This window comes from Dendrobates tinctorius, unplaced genomic scaffold, assembly GCF_039654945.1.
Source record: "Dendrobates tinctorius isolate UK_male_01 unplaced genomic scaffold, ASM3965494v1 ptg000199l, whole genome shotgun sequence".
Lineage (NCBI taxonomy): Eukaryota > Metazoa > Chordata > Amphibia > Anura > Dendrobatidae > Dendrobates > Dendrobates tinctorius.
The window spans coordinates 8,175,538-8,197,333 of record NW_027361866.1 but is presented as its reverse complement, the minus strand read 5'-3'; the positions used below and the strand labels follow the sequence as shown (position 1 = coordinate 8,197,333).

The window sequence follows — 21,796 nt, the reverse complement described above, 5'->3', positions numbered from 1 at the left end:
TAGAGTTCAGTAGATTGTATTTTCCTTTGTGTTGCTGTTACCATCCACATGTAACCTTACAAGAGCAGTGGATAATTTGCTTAACCCCTTAGTGCCAAGCCAATTTTTACCTTAAAAGATCAAGCCAATTTTTACAATTCTGATCACTGTCACCTTATGAGGTTATAGGTCTGGAACGCTTTAACGTATCCCACTGATTCTGAGAATGTTTTTTTTTGTGACATATTGTACTTCATGATAGTGGTAGCATTTCTTTGATAAGACTTGCTTTATTTATGAATAAAAATGAAATTTAGCAAAAATTTTGAACATTTTGCAATTTTCAAACTTTTAATTTTTGTGCCCTTAAATCATATAAAATAGTTAATAAATAACATTTCCCCCATGTCTACTATATATCATCACAATTTTGGAAACATAATATTAGGAAGCTAAGAGGGTTAAACGTTGACCAGTCATTTCTCATTTTTCCAATAAAATTTACAAAACCGTTTTTTGATAGACCACATCACATTTGAAGTCACTTTGAGGAGTCTATATGACAGAAAATACCCAAAAGTGACACCATTCTAAAAACTGCACCCCCCTCAAGGTTGCTCAAAACCACATTCAAGAAGTTTATTAATCCTTCAGGTGCTTCACGAAAACTAAAGCAATGTGGAAGGAAAAAAATAACATTTAAATTTAGACCCAAACTTTTTTATTTTAACAAGGGTATCAGGAGAAAATGGACCACAAAATTTGTTGTTCAAATTCTAATGAGTACACCGATACCCCATAAGTGGGGAAAATCCACTGTTTGGTCGCATGGCAGGGCTCAGAAGGGAGGGAGCACCGTTTGACTCTTTTGAATACAAAATTGTCTGGAATTGATGGTGGGTACCATGTTGCATTTGGAGACCCCCTGATGTGCCTAAACAGTGGAAACCCCCCAATTCTAGCTCTATCCCTAACACAGCCTTAAACCCAAGCCTAACACACCCGAACCATAATTCCAACCCTAACCCTAACCACAACCCTAATCCCAACACAATCCTGACTCCAACATAACCCTAACTACAACCCCAACCCTAACTACAACCCCAACTCTAAGACAACACTAACCCCAACCCTAAGCCTAACACAACTCTAACCCCAGCTCTAACCCCAACCCCAACCCTAACCCTAACTGCAAAGAATGGAAAAAAATAAAAAAAATTTAACTTTATTATTTTTATTTAACTAAGAGAGAGACAAAGGGGGGGTTGGTTTTACTATTTTTTTTATTTTGATCACTGTGATATGGTCTATCACAGTGATCAAAAAGAACCAATAGGAAAAAAGCTATTGTTTTCCGGGTATTGGCCGGCAGACCTCGGCTGGTTCACTATGCATTCGCTCGCCATTTTCTTCCAGGAAGATGATGTGAAAGGCCAGAGGATGGAGCAGGAGAATCTGGGGGTGGCGAAGGTACTGGGTGGGCCCAGGGGACCCTTATTTCTCTCTCCTCTGGTATGCTAGATCATATCAGAGGTGAGATAAATTAATGGAAAATCAGCCTTTTTTGTGACTGCCGTTATTCAGTGAATAATGATGATCACGTGATAGGAAACAGTAAAAACTGACCTGAATTATGTTCTCCGGGGACTCAGCTATCCTAGGTAGCTGAGACCCTGGAAATTTTCCAACGCTGGGGGGTGCTATACACTTATTTCTCAGCACCGTTAAAAAGCGGCGCTGAGGAATAAGACCCCTTAACTGCCGCCATTAAAAGGCTTATCGGTGGTCGTTAAGGGGTTAAGAAGAGTCTAGATGTATTTTTAAAGTAGTTTTCAATGCCCACAAAACAATGATTAGGTTATCCCTGTAATGAGTCTTCAATTCAGCGGTAACAATAGTGGAGCCTGGGCGCACTACTAATGAGGGTAGGTCTATTTATAAGCGGGTGCAATGCCAGTGGCAGGCAATATGGACAACACAAGAAAAAGTACCACTGTAGGGAAGGCAAAAATGTATTAACAATGACAGTTTAAAACATACTTAAAACCAAAGCAGTGTTCCCCCCCATGCATGATATAATGATCACAGACAATAAATGCAATAAACAAAGGGCCCTTTGAACCCTGGATTGTAACATGCAATTGTCAAAAAATAGAGGAATAATAATAAATCCTGAGCATGGACTACAAGTTATGAAAATGTATAATCACAATCTATAATTGAAACTGTCCCCAAAAATGCCCTGCAACCAAAATGCCAAAAAATGTAGACACAATAAAGTCCCTCTAAAGGCCCCGTCACACTAAGCGATCTCGGTAGCGAGATCGCTGCTGAATCACAACTTTTGTGACACAACAGCGATCTCACCAGCGAGATCGCTGTGTGTGACAGCGATCAGCGAGCGGCCCCCCTGCCGGTATCGCTGATCGCTGTAAGAAACCTCTAGACATTTCTTTGGTCGCTGGTCTCCCGCTGGCCAGCACGCATCGCTGTGTGTGACAGGTGGGAGACCAGCGATCAGGTGTAAAAAATAATAAAAAAAATAAAAAATAGAGTTATTCTCACCTTCCGACGTCCTGTTCAGCCATCCTGCCTCTCTCCACGCTCCGGTCCCAGTGATCCTTTGCACGAATGACCGCGAGACTTTGTTATCCCTCGAGACCGTGACATCTCGCGGTCATTCGTGCAAAGGATCACTGGGACCGGAGCGTGGAGAGAGGCAGGATGGCTGAATGGGACGTCGGAAGGTGAGAATAACTATATTTTTTATTTTGATTCTATTCTTTACAGCGATGGCCGGCATCGCTGTGCTGATCGCTGGTGAAGCTGTCTGTTTGACAGCTCACCAGCGATCACATAGCGACTTACTAGCGATTCTGACACCTTGATATTGGTGTCGGGATCGCTGGTAAGTCGCCTAGTGTGACGGGGCCTTAAGTGTAAGTGCCACTTAAATCGTGGCCATACTCAAACAACTCCCATGGATGAGCATGAATGGATTAATGCTAAAGTTAAGTAAACAATGTTGCCACTTAGGAAGGTCCAGAATAACTCAATGGTATAAAGAACAGGATCAAACCTGGAGATCAAAACCATTAAAACAGAACAGCCATGTAGAAATACCAAAATGAGCGCTGCAATCTACCCAGCACTGCAGGAGCTGGAGAGTGTGGAGGGACATCAGGCAATAAAATCATCATGGGCACATGAGTGCCACTGGACAGAGAATCAAGGAGCCATGGGTAAACTTTTAGTTTGCCTTTTTCACTCCATCTCATACCCCTGCAGCCATGGATGTGGTTTGCTATTGCTTACTTTCTGAACTATCACTCTGTGCTTCTAGACTACATCTGCTTAGAGGCAGTGTGCTCTGGCTGCTCTGCCAGAGATGTATCCACACACTCCCACCCTGTGGCCTTCTTCCACCCCACTTACAAAGCGCCATCCTGAGACTCAGATACAGTCTCAAGATGGATAAATCACTTTCCACATATTTTCTTTCTCCTAAAACTCTTCCTATTCACTTAGTAGGTGCTACCCTGAAAATCTCCAGAAGTCAAAAATGTTACAGGTGCTGACACAGGCACCACACAGGCTCAGTGTACTTTAGCAGAGCAGCGAGTCATGTTTTTTTTATTCTAATGTAATCTAGCAATCTGGAACACTTCCCACCATCCATTTTTGTCAAAGTCACTAGTTGATAAGCTTACTATACTTATCTGTAGAGGCTGCAACTTCTCTATAGGTTCTGACCTTCCTCACTCCCTGAACACATCCACAGTCAGTAGCAACTTGAGAAGAATCACAGGCCATGTCCCATGACATCACCATTCAGCGCACACTGGTTTGAGATCTGCTGGCTCAATTCTGTCTCCTGCATACAGGGCTATGCAACACTGACAAAAAATCTCTGTACTGTGAATAAACTGTAGCAGGAGTTAAAAGAGACCAGCACCGCCACTGCAAGGCACGTCATTAGTCTCTGCGGGGTATAGTGACACCGCTCTGCTGCCAGCTTATTACTACACATCTATAAATAATAATAGTAATAATAATATTTATATAGCGCTAACATATTCTGCAGGGCTTTACAGTTTGCACACATTATCATCACTGTCCCTGATGGGGCTCACAATCTAAATTCCCTATCAGTATGTCTTTGGAATGTGGGAGGAAACCGGAGTACCCGGAGGAAACCCACGCAAACATGGGGAGAACATACAAACTCCTTGCAGATGTTGTCCTTGATGGGGATTCGAACCCAGGACTCCAGCGGCTGCAAGGCTGCAGTGCTATCCACTGAGCCACAGACCGATTGCTGTGCTCATCGCACAGGGCACTGGGGAAAATTGTGCAAGAGGGGAGACACTCAGGGCCAGCACCTCCTCTGAAAGGAGAGTCACGCTTCATTTCCGGAAGGGGGCAGGAGCTGAGACAGTGACCGCAGCCTCTGTCTCCTGATGATGCTTTGTTTGAGTATCCCAGCATGCAATGGTGATACTCAAAAATGAATCGTCATCAGAGAGGAAATAGGAAAAAAAAATACAAGAGCAACTAGTTAGTATAGTTAGGGAATGATAAGGATTTTTTTAAGCAAGTGTATTAGAAAATTGCATAGAATTATGGGACTAAATAGATAGGGGAGTTAGGAGAAAAATGCTTTGCCTTCAGACCACCCCTTTACTTATCTGGAGGTCATTTCTTCACAAGGGACTCCTCAGGAAAATTTTAACAGCTTGTAAAATATGAAGTTTCTTATTTTATCATAGGCTTTACAATGTTGTAATAATCTGTGTGCCAGGAAAACCCCCTTTAAGTTAAATGTCCTGGAGATGGATTGATTGTCTAGGCAGTCCAAAGATATACTTTATTTTAAATTTGGGGAAGGAATATACCTCCTGATCTTACTAGTGCACTGTGTTACACAGTCTTATATATTCACATGCAACACGGATTAAAAATAAAAAATCAGAATACTTGGCATGCTGCAGCAATATGTGGACCATATTACTATTATACTAATTCATTTAGTAGACTTCAAATATTTTGCCATTTGCTGATGCCAGACCAGAATATTCATGGTGACCCCATGACACTCAATGCATGAATATTTTACAGGGAAAGTAATAAAGATTGATGAACACACTGTCTACACACTGCAGCAATTTGTCCTTGCTTCAGGTATGATTTTAGTAATTGTCCGTTCTCAAATTACATTCACGTCACGCTAATTCCAAATTTTCCCTTTTAAATGTTTTATCAATACAGTCAATTCTCAGAAATTGCCAATTGGGTTTTCAACATCACAAATTAAAGTAGCCGTCGACGGTTTGGGTTTCATTTATTGAGCCGAGCCAATTAATGGTTTCCTCATTAAGACGCTCTCAGCTACAAGCTTCTTTTTCAGAGAGAGGAGATGTCTTATTGTAAGAAAATAACACAATGCATATACATAATTAATAATGTTTTTGCAACCTTTGACTCATGAGAAAATCATACAAGCATATTTTCTATGGACGAAATCGAAGGAATCTTCTCTGTTGTCTCCATTTAGCTATTGTTGACCCATAGTCTGCCAGCCGTCAAAACTTGTCCCACTCTGTGAGTGCTCAGAATCTATAGTAGTAGTTATGTCAATATTTTGTATCCGTATAGTATCTGAAAATCAAAACCAGGAGTGCATAAAGTATAATGGTAATATTTGCACATCTCCCATATTGTCAACCAACTCCAACTATTATTTTTTTGCTTACATATAATGAAGCAAAATGTTAAGACCGCATGATTAAACACCCAATATACACTAGATGGACAGAAATATTGGGAGACACCTCTTAATTATTCAGGCAATTCATTCAGCTTCATTGCCTCTGGCATATAAAGTCTAGTCCCTCGCCATGCAGCCTGCCTTTGCAAAAATTTTCAAATGAATGAGTCATTCTAAAAACCTCAAAGATACCAGCGTGGTCCTGTAACAGGATGTCACCGTTGAAACAAGTCAGTTCATTATTTTTATTTGCTCTAAATGTTCCACCATTAACTGTGAGTGATATTATTGAAACATGGAAGCATTTAGCAATTGCAGAATTCAGAAAATGTAAAGTTGTAGAGTAGGGGTTGCTGAGCGCTCAGGCACATAGTGAATACAAGTGGCCAACGCTCTGCTAACTCCATAAATGTGGAGTCCAAACCTTCTCTGACGTTAATATCAGCACAAAAAATGTATGTGTCACATCTCAACCAGGACCTGCGCCTGCAACATCTGCTGCTGTCGCCGTATTCACTCTGCGGGTAGTGTGGGTGATAGAAGAGATGTCCAGCCACTAAGGTTAGGGTGGCTCAGATTTGCATTTCTGTCCAGTCTGATGAATGGGTGTTTGTGATGTCCAGCTGGAGCAATCATCCCCCTGCTGCAGCTAATTGGAAAGCACTACATCCTACTAAAGATTCCAGCTTACTGCTGGAAGCTGTCAGATATAGCTTTGTGCTCCTCGGGTTAAGGTCTGTGGTTTATGCTCCTGTGTACTATATGTGTTTCCTGTTTTGACCTTGTTTTGTTTATTAACTTGTCTCATGATTTTGTACCTTATCTTCCTTGTTGGTTTTCACACAGATACCAGACCATTCTCTTGCCCTAGTCTACTCTGTTGGACAGCAGTCCTTTAGTACAAGCAATCCAGTTAACGCCATTACAAGACCAGATTCCTGTACAGGAGTTAAAGGGTGAAGCCTGGAGTTCCCTCGGTATCTGCCAGAGAAAGTGGTTTGCATCAAATCTGTTCTAATGTAATCTTTTTGGGAATGTGGCCTCTGACAGATGTTTGTTATGAATGGGTCACCGAGCAGGAAAAAACAACACAGGCCAAGTCTCAGAAAACCAGAGGGGTTGGTAACTATGCAGATTGCAGATCCCTGATCTTACCACACAACTAGCAGCAGTCGTGGAGCGTACCTACGATGATCCTAGATGCCTCGTCACAACCGGAGAGCTACCTAAGCCTAAAGCAGGAAAAGAGGAAAACTAACTGCCCCAGAGCAGACCCCAAAGGAAAGAGCCCCCCACATGTATTGACGATGAAAACACAAACAAAGGCAGAAAAATAGGCTGAGCAAACGATGGGGCCCGACTAACTAGAAAGGACAGGAAAGGAAAGACACTGTCTGCAATCTGCCAAAAACCCTACCAAAATAATGTCCAACACTTCTGATAGCAAAATTAACCCTGAAGTCACTAGACTTCTCCCACTATATCAGCACTCTGAAGTATTCTGAGACAGAGCAAAAAGAGGCCAATCTAATAAGGGACCAAAAGGCAAATACAGATAAATAAGAGTGGAAATTCAGCACAACCCCAGCAGGGGCTGGCTGACCACAAAAAACTGAATTGACCAACAAGAGCAAGTGTGAACAATAGCAAAAACAAACTTAACTTGAGAAGACTGAAACAGAGCTGAAGTCCAAGACCTGAGAAGCATACTGAATCACCAGCACCAGGATAGGGCGTCGGCTGTCTTATATCCAGTCTGATACTCCAGAGATCCAATCGTTATCCTCCTCATCAGGTGGCAGATCACTACCAATTAAACCAACCTCACTACCTCCTGTCACCACCAGAGGGAGAACGGAAGGAGGAGCAGAAAATGAGTTCACAACAGATGTTACAGTATGGGGGAGCTTGATAGAATGGGTTTCCTTGGCTGAGCAGATGCATGCAAGAATTAAATTACCAAACACAAAGCCAAGCATCAGATGAAGTGGTATAAAAAGCTGCCACCACTGTACACTAGTAGAGAAGATACGTGTCCTGTGGAGTGATGAACTGCGCTTCTCAATCTGGGATCTGATGGAGGAGTCTGAGTTTGGAGAGAACATTATCTGTCTGACTGCATTGTTTCAACTGTAAAGTTCTGGTGGAGAAAGGATGACACTATGAAGTGGTTTTGTATGGTCGGCCAAAGCCCCCTATTTCCAGAGAAGAGAAATTTTAATGCTTCAACATACAGGACTATTAGAGTCTTACAACTTTGTGGGAACAGTATGGGGAAGGACTTTGTCTGTTTCAGTATGACTATGCCCAGTGCACAAAGCAATGCCCATAAAGCTTGATTGGGCAATTTTTATGTGGAAGAACTTGGCTGGTCCACACAAAGACCTGACCACCATCAAACACCTATGAGATGAACTACAAGGGAGGTTTAGCTCCAACATCAGTATCTGACAACACAAATGTTCTGGATGAAAGACCAACAATTCCTAAATATATTCCTAAATCATGTAGAAAGCCTTCTCAAAGAGTGAAAACTGTTATAGTTGCAAAAGGAGCAACAACTCCATGTTAAAGACTATGGATTTAGAATGGGAGATCATGAGAGCTCCTGAAGATGTAATGTGTAGTCCACAATACTTTCGTCCATATAGTCCTTTGTCAGTACATATACCTAAAGCTACAAATTCTTACATTGAAATCTGCTTGGAATGTTTTTTTCAGCACCACATATTTATTATCAGATTTCTGCCATGAATCCTCTTCTAAATTTATATCTGATTTGCCACAGACAGATTTGTGATATGTGAACATACCTCAAGAAATCATATTTCTCTCCAATGTCAAATAACACATGTGGCTGCAGAGGAAGATGGGCAGCAATGGCCTCAATATCTACACAGCACTGGTTGAGTTGGATGTATATTGATGACTTTTGCCGTTATGCCTAGTAAAGGGTCTTAGCTGTTACACCTAATAAAGAGCCATAGAGGTTATTGCATGATGTAAAGATTCTCATTGTTTCTGGTGTTCTACAAGTCCCTGTGTCAAGTGTTTCTTTAATTTTGAAGTCTCCTGCAAATTGGCTGTAATAACAATTCCTAGGGATAATATACAGGTGCTTCTCACTAAATTAGAACATCATCAAAAAGTTAATTTATTTCAGTTCTTCAATACAAAAAGTGAAGATCATATATTATATAGTCATTACAGACAGTGTGATCTATTTCAAGTGTTTATTTCTGCTAATGTTGATGATTATGGCTTACAGTCAATGAAAACTCAAAAGTCATTATCTCAATAAATTAGAATAACTGAAATAAATTAACTTTTTGATGATTTTCTAACTTAGTGAGAAGCACTTGTATAAGGCTGTAACTTTTACAGAACTATGGCGACTTGAGCATAAGTCTGTGTTTTCGAACCATCTCCACTAGATCAAGTAATCTTGTTCATCAATGTCATCCTTAGATACTATGTAAAGATCTGTTACAGTATATTACATTGTTCCTGTAATTGCCTCTTCACAATATATATAGCAATACAGTCCAAGCTAATCTGAGCAGCAATGAAAGTAAGGAACTCCAGTCCTCCGCTCACTTAAACCACACACTGATGATATGCTGCTATTCACATCGTTAGCTTACTAGAAAAACACTTCACAGCCTGAGCTGTACAATTGCTACCTCTCTGTATAACTTACAGTGATTGGTCAGACCCAATTTAACAAAAAGAAAACTTTCACATTTTGTGATTATGGTTTTTTTCATCATGAAGAGCTGTACTGATTATTAAAACAAGTAATTGAGCATTATTTTCAATTAGTGTGTGGCGGTTTAATAGCCACTTTCATCACAAACTGTTTGTGTTGTTCAAACAAACCTTCAAATCCTAATAAAAATTACTTGAAATTGAACTTAAAAGTAATTAATTGGTATATTTGTATTTTAATTATATTATTTTTAATTATAATATATGAAAAAAATTGAGTGATAAGTGAATATCCTGTATGTACGATGGGCTCCTAAAAGAGGTTTTTCACTATTAAAGAAGTGGTCCTGAATAATTGGATACTACTAAAAAAAATAATAAACTCTGATATCATTCACCCTCCCTTGGTACAGTGCTGACTCTCCACTGTTGCTCCGGTTTCTGTGCTTCGACTGCAGCATTGGCATCACTAATATAGTTCATATCACTGCTGCAGGATCTGCTGGTATAGAGCACACGAGCCATTAACTCAGTGATTGGCTGCAGTGTTGTAAGAATTGTAGTCTTGATATCATTGCTGCACCCAGCAGGGTGAGTACTATCTGTGCTTGTTTTTTTTTTACAAGCATTGGCTGGAGACCACATTTTTGGAAGTGGAAAACCCATTTAAACACTGCAAGATTCAGGCCTCATCGGGACCACTGTATTACAATGTGACACTCGCATCAGCTATTGACGCGGTCCCCCCTCTAATGCATGGCAGAGTGCAACAAATCAATAGGCACCCCTGGCATAATAACCTCTCTAAAAAGTTTTGGCAAGTGTCCTGGGTTGCGAAGAGGCATTGGAAGAAAACACATTTGCAAGACAACTTCATCGCAATCAAACAAGAAACATTTGCTTTCAAATGAGCCCTCACCTCTGCTAAACAGGCCTACTTCACAACCCTCGTTGTCTTCCTTATCCTACAACCCAAGCAGTTATTCAACACTTTTAACTCTCTCCTCCGCCCTTTACTGCCCCCTTCGACCTCCCTCATCTCTGCTGGGGACTTTGTCACATACTTCAAAAATAAGATCGACCAAACAAGGCAAGTCTTTATTGTTCGACCAACACAAACCTTTTGTATACCACACCAATGCCCTTATCCCATAACCTTCTTCTCTAACATCACTAAAGGAGGGCTAACTCATCCTGTCTTCAAATCACACCTCACCACTTGGGAACTTGACACCATCCTACCTCCTCCCCAACCTCACTACCACACTTATCCCATCTCTAACTCATCTCTTCATCCAGTCACTAACTTCTGGTACCTTCCCTTCTGCTTTCAAACATTCTACAATCACACCTATCGTCAAAAAGCCATTCCTCAACATGACCACTATGTCTACGCTATCACCATATGTCACTGCTACCATTCGCTTCCAAACTCCTTGAGAAGCATGTTCATGCTGAACATTCCTCCCACCTTTCATTTAACTTGATCTTTGACAACGTACAATCTGGCTTCTGCCCTCACCATTCCACTAAAACTGCCCTGACTAAAATTACTAGCGACTTACTTTCAGCCAAAGCTAACAGCAGACAATTCTCTATACTCCTCCTTCTAGACCTGTTCTCTACCTTGGACACAGTTGACCACTACCTCCTACTACAGATCCTCTCTTCCTTTGGAGTCAAAGACCTTGTCCTATCCTGGATATCCTTGTCCTCACACCTTTCCAACTGCATATTTAGCATCTCCCACTCCCATACTATCTCCTCATCCCACCCTCTCTCTTTTGGTGTCTCTCAAAGCTCTGTCCTAGGACCTTTACTTTTCTGTCTCCATACTCTTGGCCTTGGACAACTCATGAAGTTCCATGACTTCTAGTACCACCTATACACTGTTGACACTCAGATCTACCTCTCTGGCCCAGACGTCACCTTTCTGCTGTCCAGAATCCCGGAGTGTCAATCAGCCATATCCTCTTTCTTCTTCTCCAGCTTCCTCAAGCTCAATGTGAACAACTCCAAACTCATTATCTTTCCTCCATCTCACGTATTTTCCCGACCTGATCTATCATAGTAAATGACGTCGTGTTCTCCCCTGTACTGGAAATCCGCTGCCGCGTATTAACCCTTGACTCTGTCCTGTCTTTCAAACAGCATATTCCTCTTTCTCGCTACCTCCTGTTGCCTCCAGCTCAAAAATGTTTTCAGAATCTGTCCTTTCCTCAACCCTCAATCTACTAAAATGCTTGTGCATGCCCTCATCATCTCCCTTCTCGACTACTGCAACATCATCTTCTGTGGCCTACCTGTTAACACTCTTGCACCTCTTCAGTCTTTCCTTAACTCTGTTGCCTAACTAATCCATCTCTAGCCTCGCTACTCCTCTGCTTATCCCCTTTGCAAATACTTTCATTGGCTCCCAATTCCCCAGTGTATCCAGTTCAAACCACTAACACTGACCTACAAAGCCATCCAAAATCTGTCTCCTCTGTACACATCAAAACTAATATTCCGATATCTTCCATCAAGTACTCTCCGGTCCTCTCAAGACCTCCTTCTCTCTTCCACACTCATTCGCTCCTCACTCAATTGCCTCCAAGATTTCTCTCGAATATCCCCCATCCTCTGGAATTCTGTCCCCCAACACATCCAATTATCCACCACATTCGGATCCTTCAGACGGAACCTGAAACCTCATCTATTCAAGAAAGCTTACAACCTGCAGTTAAAGATGAGCGAACCCCTGAATATTTGGGTTCGGCGAACAGTTAAAAAAAGGTTTGGTTCTGGTACCAGAACAGTACCCAAGCCTGAACCCCATTCACTAGAATGGGGGGGTCAGAATATCCAGTGTTTGCCACGCTGTCAAGTGACTGACAGCGCGGCAAACACTGCCTCTGACCAGCAGAAAAATAATTCCTGCCAGTGAGAAAGTCGCCCTTCCCAAGCTGTCAAATGGCAGTGTGAGACCACAGTTGTGATCGGAGGTAAGAAGTTTACTTCTGGTTACTGGTGTCAGCTAATAACAGCGAGAGCAGGCATGGCTGATGCGAGTATTCATCAGCCGGTGCCTGCACTCTGAATGATTAATAATAATAGAAAAAAAACAGTGTGGGTTCCCCTGTATTTTTGATAACCAGCCAGGCAAAAGTGAGAACTGCTGGCTGCAACCCTCAACTGTGAGCTTTAGCAAGACTGGTTATCAAGAATAGAAGGGTCACTACGCTGTTTTTTTAAATTATTTAAATAAATTATTTTAAAAACGGCATGGGGTCCTCCCCATTTTTGACACTCAGCCAAAATTAGACAGCTGGGGGCTGATATTATCAGGCTTGTAAGGGGCCATGGATGTTGCCCCCTCAAGCTTAAAAATACAGCCTGCAGCCGCCCAGAAGAAAAGCACATCTATTAGATGTGCCAATTTTGGCACTTTGACTGGCTCTTCCCACTTGCTCTGTGGTGGTGGCACATGGGGTTCAAATTTGTGATGCTGATGTCATCTTTGTATTGTCCAGTGACACCAAGCACACAGCTTAGTAATGGAGAGACAGCCGCAGCCTCAGTGCCAATGGTAACCTCGATGACGTCACCATTACTCACTGAGCCTGCTCTCGCAGCAGCTTATTCCCCAGTGGTTTTCAACCTGGATGATTGCATCTTGGGACCGCCAAGGTTGAAAATTGTTTATGCCCAGACATAGATTATGGCATGGAACAGAACAACGGACAGGTGGGGGATATGGCTGTTTTTTATTTTCTATTTATTACAGGAGATGAGGGCTTCAATGGAATTGGCGTTAGGTGAGAATAACTGTTTTTGTTATTTTTAAATAAAAATGGAAAATCGCGTTTTCTTTTTATTTCAAATAAAGGACTTTATTCTGGCTGTGTGTTTATGTACAACTATAGGATTAGTAATGGATAAGAGTCTTATAAATGCCTCTCCATTACTAAGATGTGGACTTGATGTCACCAGACAATACAAAGGTGACATCAACCCCACAAATATGAACCCCACTTTCTGTCGCCACAGAGCAAGTGGGAAGAGATGGGCAATGTGCCAGAAATGCCGCATCTAACAGATGGACCTTTTCTAGGCGGCTGTGGGCTGCTATTTTTAGGCTAGGTCAGGTCCAACATCAATGGCCTCTTACCAGCCTGAGAATACCAGCCCCGAGTTTTCCGGTTTAGCTTGGCTAGTTGTCAAAAATGAGGGGGATAAAAATTATTTATTTAAATAATAAAAAAATGGCCTGGGGGCCCCTCTATTCTTGATAACCAACCTTGCTAAAGCTGACAGCGGAGGGTTGCAGCCCGCAGCTGTCAGTTTTGTCTGGCTAGTTATCAAAAATATTATTTTTTTTTAGAGCGCCGGTGCCAGCTGATGAATAAGCCCATTAGCCGCCACCTGCTCTAGCTGTTATTAGTGGCAGCAGGCGGCAGCTGATGAAAGTAGTAGTCCCATCAGCTGATGCCAGTGACTAGAGGTAAACTTTTCACTTCCGATCACAGCTGCGGTCTCATTCTGACATTTAACAGTGTGAGAAGCGCAGCTCTCTGACCCGCGGTAATGATTTACAGTACCACGGTCACAGTCACAGCTGCGGGGTCTCTCTGGCATCTGACAGTGTGTCCCAGCAGTGCTCTGACTGAACTATCTTACAGCGATCAGAACCACTGGTAAGATCACAGCATTAGTGGAAACTTAATCATTTATGCTCAGAAATCTGAACACAAATCCGAATGTGCAACATTCACGAAGACTTTGAGATTTGTGAATGTTTTCCGAACAAGTTCACTCATCTCTACCTGCAATGACCACGCTGCCACCTCAACACCATTGGAGCTACTGCAACACCCCAACCTGTTGCCTCCTTCCCCATCAGCCTGTAGTATATAAGCTGACGAGCAGGGTCCTCTGCCCTCTGTAACAGTCTATCATTGCTAGTTTGTTTACTGTAAGTGACATCTGTATTTTGCTCGTAAGCCATTCTCATGTACAGTACCATGGAATTAATGGTGCTACATAACTAAATAATAATATTACAGGACTATACAACACCTGAGTTGCGTGGAGCGGTATCATTTTCTGAAATCTATGAGATCAAACTATGACTCTGCATGAAATATGATGCATATAGTTTTTTATCCCTGTGAATTCCATTTGAATCCGAAAAAAAGTTTTATGTTAGTTTGCTGTTATATAAGGCCTCATGGACACAATCCTATTACAGCTTCATATAATCTGAGTTTTACAAAGCCATGATGAGGCAAAGCAAGATTTTGCTGAGATCCTACTTTATGTCATCTAGAAGAAGAATCCATTTGTAGCACATCAAATGTCGGCCTTAGCCACGCCACCTTTCTAAAGGTGTACCCCCTCCACTCCTATTTCCTGCCTCTTCACTTTATGGCTACATTCTGACAATGAGTATTTGATGAGTTTTTGATGTTGCAGATTTTCTATAGCATTTCAGCAATTGATAGCAAAATTAGGTTACTTTGTGTTTTTATTGCATTTTTGTCTCATTTTGGTACCTAATTTATAAATTAAGCTGCTTTGCTTTTGATGCATTTTAGTACTTGACTTTTGACAAAACTTTATTGATACAGTCATGTGCAGATCACATGCATTTTAGTACATTTCTGCATATAAATTATTAACCCGCAAATTTTCAACATCTAATGCAATTCTATGGGGAAAAACCGCACAAAAAACTTAACAAACCCAGAGAAGAAATTGGCTTTGAGGACTTAAAAAACACTCTGAAGGTGAGAGTCTACGAAGTGTAAAAAAAAAAAAAAGAAGTTTAGTGGGCATGAAATTACTATAAATATCATCGAGTTTGCTGAAACTTTACAACACTGCTTTTATGAGTAGAGATAAAAACTCACCCAAAAAATCATTGCTTCTCCAAAATACAGCAAAATGTGTACTGTACATCAGGCCTTAAGGGGTTTGTCCTTTACTTGGACAACTCATTCTTAATCCTCATGTTTAAAACTTGTAAAACAATAACACATACTTACCACTGGTGGCAGTACCGTTCCACAGGTGTCGGAACTAGCTCTCCCAGGGATTGCATCACATTGTCATGTAATGTGATCCCTGCAGCCAATCAGTGCTGGCTTCACTCTTCTCCCATCAAACAAATCACATACATCTGGAGGAAGTCAGATCTGTTGCTCTCTTATTTCCTCCAGATGTATGTGATACATCCGAAGGTGTGGAGAGTGAAGCCAGCACTGAATGGCGTGACTTGACAATGTGATGCGATCTCCGGGAGAGCAAGTGCCAACACTGGTGGAATGGTGTTGCCATCAGATGTAAGTATAAGTGTTATTAATTTGCAATAGGGAACCATAAGACTTGGAAAGGGGATATAGGCTGTACAGCATTACACTCACCTCTTTTGCCCCATGAGAAAAATCAAAAAGTAGACGCTACTCACTAATGACGTTTTTCTTCTTTTATTTAGCAAAAATCTGGATACTTGTGCCAACATTGTAGCAGTATGGAGAGATGCAGGACGCCATCGATGAGTACAGTCTACATTTTTTTATGTGGCATGTTGGATTTTGTTGTCGTGCTTGACTGTACACCACCGTTTTTGGCTGTCGCTCCTGAGTGCCTTGTGTTTTTGTCAAAATATTGGGTTTAGCACCAGAGATAGTGCCGACCATGTTACTTTTTAAAAAAAAGACACTCACCGTTTTTGCAGACAGGGCAGCACTGCTCAGGTTCATACACAGGATTTACACACTCTGGTACAGCACAATCTGCTACAACACAGTGGACTTCATTGCTGGGTTCACACCGGCACCATTCACACGCAGAAGGCTGTCGGGAGGTAACAGACATGTTAGTAGGTTTGTGACGGATAAGCTGCATCTTGCTTATTACTGTAGCAGATCATTGGAAATATTCTTATAATACAAATAACATACAAGAGATGTAGTTCAGTGGTAGAGAACAATGGAAGAACATCTATCAACTACTGGGATCGCCACAGACAGCTGTAAATATGTCAACCATTAACTCAATTTATAACTGGATTATTAAATATTGTGTTACGCTGACACTACGATACGATATGATTGACTGAATTTACTATCGTTTTACATTTTAATAGATTATTGTTACTATTGTATAAAACTGATATAACTTTGGCTGATTAATAATATACTTTTGGAGAGACAAAGACTGTTCACTGATTTCTAGCAACTTAATCATTTTTTGTATCCATAGCCACTGTAGTATGGACAGGTGTATATAAATAATCCTGGAATATCCATACAGTTTTACCCATTGAAGAAGTTGTCAGGAGTTTGCATTTCCAAGTTGGTTTCACAGAATTTCTTTTTAACTTCGTGTGTGAACTAGGCCGATTTTGGTTTAAGGCCTGGATCACACTACCGTGCGTGATGCGAGAAACTCGCACGAGTCTCTCACATCAACACCCGGCGCAGCCGCCGGCACTCAGTACCAGAGCTGCCCCTGCATGTATTTCTGTGCAGCCGTATCTCCAGTCCTGAGTGTCGGCAGCAGTACCGGGTGTTGATGCGAGAGACTCGTGCGAGTTTCTCGCATCACGCACAGTAGTGTGATCCCAGCCTTACACTCTGTTTCAGAGGTCATCGTAGGAGACTAAATAGATGACAAAGAAAACCACTGAAATATAGCAGCTTGGAAAGTCATTACTGAGACTTAAAGAGTAGCCGTTGTTTTAATTTTTATTTCACAAATCTATAGTATGCATGAAAATAATAAACTTTGTAATTTATTTTATCAGATTAATCTGCTCTTTTCTCCACCAGGACTGAAAATTTTCAAAATCTGTGTTCAGTGAAGACAGATTTTTACACTACTGAGATTCTACATAGAATCAATGGCAGTTGTCATCTCCTATCTCAATAATGAAACAATCTGTCTTCACTGAATACAGATTTTACACGTGAATTTGAAATATTGAACATAAAAATGATCAGTCCTGGTGTAGAAAGAAGCAGATTTCTCTAGTAAGATATGAAAATACAAAACTTTGTAATACGTGTACTATTAATTTATGAAATTAAAATGTAAATGGCCATTATTCTTTAAGGACTCTACAAAGAGCAATTAAGTAAAAGCGATAAAACGTAATCCTTGGTGAATTTTCTTAAAAGTGGCCATAGTGTAAAAATGTACAAGCCACAGAGGAATCCAGACAAACATTAAAGGAACAGCAGACCTCCTTCACTTCAGATAAAATCAGTAATTTACCGTAGGCCTTGCACTCGCCCATTCATGTCTACGGGTATGTGGAAAAAAAATAGGACCGCACTTCTCCCTTTCAGTTTCATCCCATTGCTTCTCATGTTTCCATGTGCAAATGGGAATAACGCTGAACCCTCTATTATTATATCGATTGGGGTACAAGCTACCGCTGAGCAAAAGGAACATTCCTCGATGACTCTCCAAACCTTAGGAAATATGGGGTACAATTATTATTGACACTCAATATTTAGACAGCATAAATATCCGTGAGGCGGTAGGAAGAAGTGGACACTATCACAATGGCACTCGTGTGATAAATTCGGTCCATCTTTGGTGATTGTTAGGCCTCATTCACAGGTCAGTGATTTCTCACGTATGCAAACAAAAAACGACACCATTGTCATCAATGTTTTTTGAGCCAATTTTCATCAGTATTTGCTCACTGTGTCAGTTTTTACCATCAGTGTTTCATCAGTGATTTTATTGCATGAAAAAAAAAAAATTGATAAATAAATTGCAGAGTTTCTTCTCTCAATTACAATGTTTAATCACAGGACAGGGATATCACGCTGATGCCATCCATGTGCTGAGCATGATATTCATGGACCAGTTGACTTGTGTGGGTAATTTTGATCTTTGACTCAGGTCAAAAAAGGACATATCTTTGTGATTTTTTGCGCACCACTTGGTCCACAAGGACATGTGAACACCCTTGTAGACTGTAATGGGCACGAGTTCTATCCATATTTTTGACATGTCTCACAGATGTCTGAATCAAGCAGTATTCCATTTTGACATGCCAGAAGATGTTACTGTTGAGGGGTCTGTGTCGTGTTTTCTCCCACAGTTGATTTCACAACATACAATACTGTGCCATTGTAGTGAATAGGAGATAGGTGTACAGCCTTGTCGCCACACTAATTGGTGGCGATAACAGGGCATCTTCTGATATCTCTCAGTGACATGTTAGAACATTTTAGAGGTAAACTTCCCCTTTCAAGAGTATCTATCCATTTTTTATAAAAATTTTATTTAAAACAACACAGTATAAAAGTACTCTCGGTAACATATTGTATTAATGGCTGTAGCTCGGTCTTGCACCAGTTAAAGCATTTTTTGGCAGCTCTTAGTCACTCAAAGAGTAAGATTAATGAGATTCCATAAAAGTTACTCTCCATGCCCCATAGTATATGAGACTATGCAATACTAATATATAGTCATTATAGAGTACTTAATGGCCTGCACCATGCTGCTGCCGCTCCTCCCGTATCTGAAATTGGTGCCCCATTGTCTTCATGACCACTGCAGAGGCATGGGCTGCGTTCTTATAATTCTGACCCAAGTTTTCTTTTCTCTGCTCCACAATCAAAATAATAGTCAGGAAATGGGCCTAGGTCAGAACAGGACTAACAGATTAAACAGGAGCTGGACTGGAGTGTGAACCAGATGTAGTAAAACTATAACTGGCAACTTTCAGCAATAAGATGGGAGTTTTAGTAGGGTGTGGTGGTCAAAGCAGTGAGCTGATTTTTATAGCTTGACAGCACCCACAAACATACTGCCAGACTGGACAGCACTACAGGTCCCAGCTACCCTAGTCTAAGTGACTGGATAGAGCTTGCATCACCCAGAGCTTTGGGTTTTGACGTCTCCTTCCTCACCAGCTCCATCCACAGAATGAATATGCCGGAGTGTAGTGACAGAAGCAGACGTCACAGGAGCAAGGCCGACCATCTTTACATATTCATCTAAGGTCTGCTGAATATATAGAGAAAGCTTGGTTCTTTTCATATTCTAATGACGTGGTTCTTATTCTCGCTCTTTAAGCTACTGACGTGCCCCAGGGGCCGTGGGACACTCAGTACTGGGCCGGTCGTCTTAAAGGGATATGTCACAGTGGCTGTGACCCGTTCCGTGGCCCCAGGCAGTCATGTAAAATGGGTGGAAGTGAATGGGAATAAAGTTTATATGTAGGAATTTGTAACGCCACCTGTGGTTTCTGGCCAGTGATGACCAGCGCTGCTTCTCTGGGACAGATGTTATGATGCAGCAGAGTTGGTAAAGCTCTCCATAGGTAGAGCTAGCTGGTGAGGTAGTGTGGAGTGGAGGATGTAGCAGTGCTGGGTGAGAGGTGCATAAAGAAGGTAGATGACACAACTGCATGTAGTTCCAAAGGCTTTACTTAGTCTGGTGCACACAGATGCCCGCTTCAGTGCTGTGTTCTCCAGGACAACTTCCAGATAAGGTGAAGTACACCCTTCCAGCACTCCCTGTCAGTATGTACCTTTCTTTGCCGTCTCCACACAATTTGCTGCTTTACTCCTTCCTTCCTTTCCAGCACTTCACAATTATTGTTCCAGGCCAGCAGCTGCGAATCCTGTCAGACAGCGCGTATCCTTCCGTTTCTGTGATCCTATATAGCTGCCTTTCCGGTCGGAATAACTGTGGTAGGGACGATGGTCCATAAAGTAACCAAAGATATCGGCTTGCTAGAGGCGCCCTGAGGTACACTAGCTAGGCTAGGGGCCGTGACCCTTTGCGACCAGTTTCTTCCTCCACCTGATGTCAGTTAGCATGGAGAAGGGACCCGGCTGTGTCCCAGAAGAACCTTCTTTCCTTTAGGGAGCTTTCTTATAGTCCAATCCGTTCAGCAGCCTCTGATTACAAGAGCTGCTCCAGACACGTCCTTCTCCTTCCCTTCCTCTGAGGGAACTCACCTCACTTACTATCCTTCTCCTGCTCACAAACTATGCTCCGCCCACCTCCCAGCACTCTTCGTGTTCCAAGCAGGGGCCATAAAGGGTGCTCTGCTACACTACTGGTGTGTGTGGGATGTGGGATGGAATGTGGTCGGGTGTCTCCACCTTACCTGGCTGTGGGATACCACACCTCTGGGTGAGGTGCAGCATCTCTGTGACGACTGGACCCTCAGGGGTGCCACACTACCACTTATACTACTGCAATGCTATTTACTGCCTTTCTGCTGTTTGAGATGACCTATTTCACAAAAAAATAACAACAAGGTTTTATAAAGCCAAGGTATGGCTCAACAATCCCTACACTGTTTGTGCTGAACCTCTTCCCTTGGAAGATGTAGTGTGTCAGCGAGCTGAAAGCCTCCATAGAATGTCTCTCCTGGCTCACTGAGCACAGACGTGCACATTGTTTATCTATTATGGGATATTTTATCCTTTCTCCTAAAATGTAATGTGCACATAGCGTGTGATCAATACTTATTGTACACTGCTATCTGCGTACTGTGCCTATGCAGCAAGAACTGTAACTGTCAACCATAAAACACTTGAATCTGGTTGGAATCAGTATAATGATGTGTAGAAGATGCAGATATGTACATATAAGCAGGTGTGACAAACAATAAGAGTATATCCATGGTATATGATGATCGGGGAGGCACACGCGTGATTGGATTATAATTAATCCCACAGCCAAGTGATCTGACCTGCTTCAGACTACGGATTTATTGCTGGGCCGCACGCCAACAATTCGTGTAATCAATATCCCCCAACACACAGCTCAGAACTCGGAGCTACAGGCGGACTACTAAAGAAGCTGCGGCTCTGGGAGAACTGCTGTTTACTCAACTGAGACTGGCTGATACTGGGAAAGGAAGAACGAGAAAAACTTCTTATACATATAGAAGACATATACATGTATTCTATGCCGGCACCGGACCAGAGCACTGGAAACCTCCTCCTACCTGCAGGACTCCCGGCACCTCCCCTGATTAGTGAGCTCTGTACAACGTAAAGCATCCAAGATGTTGCTCTGAGACTACGAATAAGAAGATGAGCCAGTGATGCCGGCATATAACAGGAGGTTCCGAGGGCTTTGGTCCAGTTGGAATAGATTACCAACATGGACACCGAACCAGAGCACTGCTAACCTCCTCCTACATGCAGGGATCCCGGCACCTCCCCTGATTAGTGAGCTCTGTGCAATGTAACGTATGCAAGATGCTGCACCAAGACTACTAATCAGCAGATGAGCCAGTGATGCCGGCATATAAGAGGAGGTTGATAGCGCTTTGGTCCAGTTGGAATAGATTACCAATATAGACACCGAACCAGA

The 21,796-nt window shown here is 41.9% G+C and overlaps 1 protein-coding gene across 2 annotated transcripts in view; it reads right to left on the bottom strand.

Annotated features, from left to right (window-relative positions):
* Positions 1–21,796, bottom strand: part of VWC2L (von Willebrand factor C domain containing 2 like) — a 252,623-nt gene that overhangs the window by 121,106 nt on the left and 109,721 nt on the right. Inside the window, exons 3-4 of one of the 2 annotated variants that reach the window (XM_073553220.1) lie at positions 16,162–16,291; positions 5,304–5,637 (exon numbers count right to left, since the gene is read on the bottom strand). In XM_073553220.1, the coding sequence (XP_073409321.1) occupies positions 5,534–5,637; positions 16,162–16,291 (234 nt within the window). In that variant the 3' untranslated portion in view covers positions 5,304–5,533. Of the gene's footprint in view, positions 1–5,303; positions 5,638–16,161; positions 16,292–21,796 lie in introns of those variants that run through there. The other variant, XM_073553219.1, reaches the window with a different exon arrangement.